Source organism: Montipora foliosa, chromosome 9, assembly GCF_036669935.1.
Source record: "Montipora foliosa isolate CH-2021 chromosome 9, ASM3666993v2, whole genome shotgun sequence".
In the NCBI taxonomy this organism is placed as follows: domain Eukaryota; kingdom Metazoa; phylum Cnidaria; class Anthozoa; order Scleractinia; family Acroporidae; genus Montipora; species Montipora foliosa.
In genome coordinates, this window is record NC_090877.1 from 34,388,143 (window position 1) to 34,393,142 (window position 5,000).

Consider the following 5,000-nt stretch of genomic DNA (forward strand, 5'->3'; position numbering starts at 1 on the left):
GTCAAACTTGTTTGTGTATTTCTTTAGCACATTAAATTTCTTATTAAGGTCCTTTGGAGTTAAAAGGTGTTCATCGCGGAAATGCTCAAGCCAATACTAGATGACAATGAGCCTTTATGTTCAGCAATGCATTGATGCAAGTGCCGGCACGTGAAACAACGTAAACCTGCATCGCACAGGTCACATTTAAATTGGTAAACAAGGCGCTGTTGGTTCACAACCGGAGGCTTAAATTCTGGCAGTTTAAGATCTTGTTCAGTCTTGTGAGGTACAGAAACAGGCTGAACCTGCAGCCTGAGCCCGAAAATTCAGGCCACTTTTCAGCCGTTAATTTTTACCATAGAAATATGAAATACATTTTTTTTATGAAAGACACGATTATGTCTTAGCCAAACTAACTGACAGATGAAAGGTCTATTTTTTTTTTGTAAGTGCTTAATTTAAACTCTGAATGTGCAACTTATGTCACACGTTTTGCAGAACAAGTCAGGACATATTCCATACAGAGACAGCAAGTTAACCAGACTCCTTAAAGACTCCCTGGGTGGAAACTGCAGGACTGTTATGATTGCAGCTGTCAGGTAAACACAGATTCATCAAATACATTCAAGTAATAGTATTACAAAAAGAACAACTTTCTTTGTACCCTTTCGTGCATTGGTTACAAAAGAAAGGTGACAGGCTGTCTGAAATAGATAACAGTTACTATTATAATAGGACTTAGTAGATCTGGGCAGCTAATAAAAGTTAAAATGAAATAAGGACATATGGTACATGTACGATGTAAACCACAGGTCATCAAGGTGGTCAAGCTCACGAAAGGGAACATGCCAATGGAACAGAAATAATGACCTAAACAACCAAAGCCAAACATACATGTAAGAAGGGAATGTCCAGTAGATAAGTCAATGATTACAAGAATAAAAAATCTACCACTGTTACTAGGCTTACCGTCCAATATTGATGAAGGATATATATTAACTTAACATGTTGTCTTCTTATGAAACATAGTCCATCATTCCTGAGTTATGAAGACACATACAACACACTGAAATATGCTGACCGTGCAATGAATATAAGATGCAAGGTGGTCAAAAATGAGATGTCAGTTGACATGCATGTCAGTCGATATGCTAAGATTGTTGAAGAGCTCCGACTAGAGGTGAGCTTGGTAATATAATAATTGTGACAGTCACTGTAATCTCTGAAGGAAACAGAATTTATACTGTAATTTAGCTTTCTTGTTGGGTGACATAATTCTGGTCAAGGAATCAATGTACCAGCAAATTACTTGGCACCCTGGGTGCAGCCACAGGTGACAACTGGTAACATTGAGGGTACTTTTATAGTCTTGGAATTTAAAGGGGCTATGTCACACATAATGATGAATTTCCTAAAAATTAGGAAACATTGCAATAACCACTTAATACTGCTGAAAAGCAAAAGGAAAGAGAAGCATGGATGGACACAATTATTTAGCAAGATTGAAATGGATTGCATTTAGGTAATCTTGACAAAAATCGGCCCGACGGTATTAAAGTTTTTACTCAGAATCATCTTGTTTGTAATGTAACGATACATGTACTTTAATCAGTAAAGGAATTTGCCACAGTTAATTTACCATTTTCAAGTTTTAAACTAAGTCTTGTGATACATGGTTTTCATTAAAAGCTGGTCACTGGTGGTATACTGTCGTTTATGTTGTCAGAAATTTGCCTCTCACCGCCAGCTACTCTGCCTTGATTTTCACTCAAGCCCTTGCAATAGACAACTTGTCACTCAAGCCCTTGCAATAGACAACTTACAGTGAATGCCGCTTACATTGATTAGCCCAGGCATCTACTTCAAAACTTATTGAAATCCCTGTCACAGTGATAAACTAAAGATCCCTTAATAAACACCCTATTAAAATAATGTGCTGGGGTTTCATTAAGTTTTGAAGTAGAAGGGACCTTGTGATAGAGTAAGTGGGCACCCCTATGTATACATGTAGTCTGGCTTTTGATCTTGGGACCTCCTTTGAGCAAAGGCGGGTACTGTACTTAGTGTAGATGGGTGCTAGTTCCCGGGCCCCGGCTTCTAACAAAACCCCTGAAAGTGTCATAGCCCCTTTAGGCCTGCCCAGCTGTTTTGTTACATTATCCTATTTTGGCTTCTTTCGAATCTTATTGACAATTGCACCCTGTCAATGTTCCATAGACCACCACAGTTGGGACAAATTTCCCCTTAGACTAATTTTGCACATCAACAGATTTGAAGTTATAACCAAGAGTGCAGTTGAGTAGCCTGCCAAATTGACAAAGGCATAGGGTGGTTTTGCCAGCCAGCTACCTTTGACAGCCTTTCAGTTAGTGCAATATACTTCTCTCTTCTTAATAATAATTATTATTAATAGGACAAACTCTGAACCCGGGCCTTTACAGTCACATAGTTTATCATGCTTATCCCAGGAGACTTAGTAGAAAGTGACATGACTACAAAGTTGCGGACTGAGGTGAAACTCCGTACTCCAAGGCTGGGCCGCATTGACCCCTGTTACACCTACACTGTACATGTTCAAGTAGAAAAGACAGAAATGAATAGCATTTTTAAGTCACTTTAATATTATAAATTATAAAGACCCTGGGTAGACTAGTTTTTGTCCAACTAGGGTATATTTTACCATTGATCAGTAATCATGGTTGCATTGAGCCCCACAGTAGTTTCAGGTGTTCTACCTCCCAACTGAGTCGAACTTGGTAAATGAAAACACTGAAATCGAGTGTTTATCAATAATAATAATTATAGTAATGCTGCATGATGCTATGTAACTTAACATTTTCTTTCAGATTTCAAATCTTAAAGACAGGCTGTTTGGATATGAATCTGTGGGGCCAGGTGTCTCAACAATGAAATCAGCAGAACAAAGCAAACGGAGTGTGGAAGAAATACAAAAGTAGGAATAATTTTTATTTCCATTTTACGGTATAGCTGTAGCAGCTTCACTATTCAAGAGGAGAGATAGGTATGAACACATAGATTTCCTAATATTAAATTGTTAGTATTACTTGATAGGTTCAGATCAAGTCTTCAATGTGTGATGAAAGAGAGGATGTTCATTCGAAGGAACGTTATTGATATTGAAGCTGCAGAGAGGGATCTTCAAGTCAAACTTTACAGAAAGGTGCAGATTTTACAAATTGCATGCAGCAGTACTTTGCACACATGCAAAATATCCTTCACTCTTCATGGTTAAAAGAAATAATTAGAATACTAAATAAGGGGGAAGGATGGTGCAGTCACCATGTAGCCAGTGCAGTCCTTACCTTTAAGGCATGTGAGAGTATCTTCAAGACCTCTTTAGTGACTATGTTCCAACCAGAAATCTTCAATGTGCTTCAAAAGTGTCTACTGAAAGTTCGAAACTACAACCTGGAATCGTACAGAAAAAGAGCCTTTTGTGTTGAAGTGCCATTGTTGTGGAACTCTCTGCCAATGGATATTAGGTCTTAAAGATCATTAGCCACTTTCAAGAAAAAGTTGAAGACTTCCTTTTTATTAACTAGAAAGAGTATTTCTTGATTTCTTACATTGTCTCAATCCATTTTTACTTTTGAATTTCAGCACTTTGGGAATTGTTGAATGGATACAGCACTATATAAGATGATTTTATTATTATTATTATCATTATTATTATTATTATTATTATTATTATTATTATTATTATTATTATTATTATTATTATTATTATTATTATTATTACTGGCGCAGGAGGCAAATTAACAAGTGGTGAACCCATGCAGAGAATGGGCGTGGGCGCTGTGAAATATGTGTACCACATTTCACAGCGCCCCTCCCCATTTTCTGTGCAGCTTCGCTGCTCATTAATTTGCCTCTTGTGCCAACAATACTGCCGTCTACACAGGCTAAGCGCAGTGCTGAGAGCGATCACCTCCCACCAATGTTGTCTGGGCTCGATTTCCACAGTTGGTGTCATATGTCAGTTTTGAGTTAATTTCTTGATTCTCTACTATGCTCTTATAAATGTAGGCTTCTCTCTGGATACTCCATTTTTCCCCTCTTCTCAAAAACCATCCTATGATTTAATATGAGTTAATTTGATTTGATTTCTGTACTGACAGTGTCGCCAATTAGTGCCTCAGTGCCATAAAATACACTTGACACTTAAATAAAGTTTATTATATGGCTAGTGTTTCTGACCGATATAATGTGCACTCTGATTGGCTAAGAGCAGCTAAGTGCTATGGCATCATTCTCCTGTAATGGCCATAGGTTGATTATGGATTATGCAAATTAGTTTTTTCTTCTTGAGAACCATTCTGTTAGCTATTATAATAAAGAACTTAATAACCACGACCATTCGGTCGTTACAGCAAAATCTCAAACCTTGGCCTAGCTGCTGTGTTAACCTTGCTGTCACTCGGTCAATACGACAAGGCCTTAGTTTGAGATTTTGCTGTAACGACCTCACTCTCGGTTATTACAGTGTAAGTTATTATTTAACATTCATTTATTATTATTGTGACTGTCTAGTGTTCTGGTAATAATTGACCTGTACATGTAAATAAATTCTCTGTCCAGGAGCGAACCCTGAAAAGAATGCAGATGGTGTGTGTTGAAGGAGAGAGACTTGATCAGGTATTAGCCAAGCTGTCATTGTTTTCTGGACCCCTGCTTGACCAAGACAGTTTTTGCCAATTTACGTAACTTTGTTATTTGACAAATGTCTCTTTTTTCTTTTCTTTTTTTTCAATTATGGCAGGCTGCGTCAAAGTTGCAATTGTCCACAGATGCAACAAAATCGAAGCAAAAATATCTTGATTCAAAAAAGGCAGACTTTCATGGACAAATAGCTAAGAATGACTCGTGGTTGAAACGGATTCATTCAGAGATTGCACTTGAGTCAGATGAAGATTCAAAAAATCAGCTGGACCAATCTCAGTCAGAGTTGCAGTTACAAATGGACTTAATGGAGTTGAAAAGGAACTGTCAGCTTTATA

At 37.6% G+C, this 5,000-nt stretch overlaps 2 protein-coding genes across 5 annotated transcripts in view; one reads left to right on the forward strand and one right to left on the reverse strand.

Annotated features, from left to right (window-relative positions):
• The window catches only part of LOC137970135 (kinesin-like protein KIF18A), a 25,256-nt gene that overhangs the window by 12,342 nt on the left and 7,914 nt on the right, over positions 1 to 5,000 (forward strand). For both annotated transcript variants that reach the window (XM_068816622.1, XM_068816621.1), the window contains exons 5-10: positions 481 to 581; positions 1,012 to 1,162; positions 2,829 to 2,935; positions 3,055 to 3,163; positions 4,582 to 4,638; positions 4,763 to 5,000. The exon at positions 4,763 to 5,000 is cut by the window's right edge and continues 46 nt beyond it. In XM_068816622.1, coding sequence (XP_068672723.1) covers positions 481 to 581; positions 1,012 to 1,162; positions 2,829 to 2,935; positions 3,055 to 3,163; positions 4,582 to 4,638; positions 4,763 to 5,000 — 763 coding nt within the window. The remainder of the gene's footprint in view (positions 1 to 480; positions 582 to 1,011; positions 1,163 to 2,828; positions 2,936 to 3,054; positions 3,164 to 4,581; positions 4,639 to 4,762) is intronic.
• LOC137970136 (lipoyl amidotransferase LIPT1, mitochondrial-like) overlaps positions 1 to 5,000 on the reverse strand; it is a 41,468-nt gene that overhangs the window by 7,957 nt on the left and 28,511 nt on the right. The window lies entirely within an intron of this gene.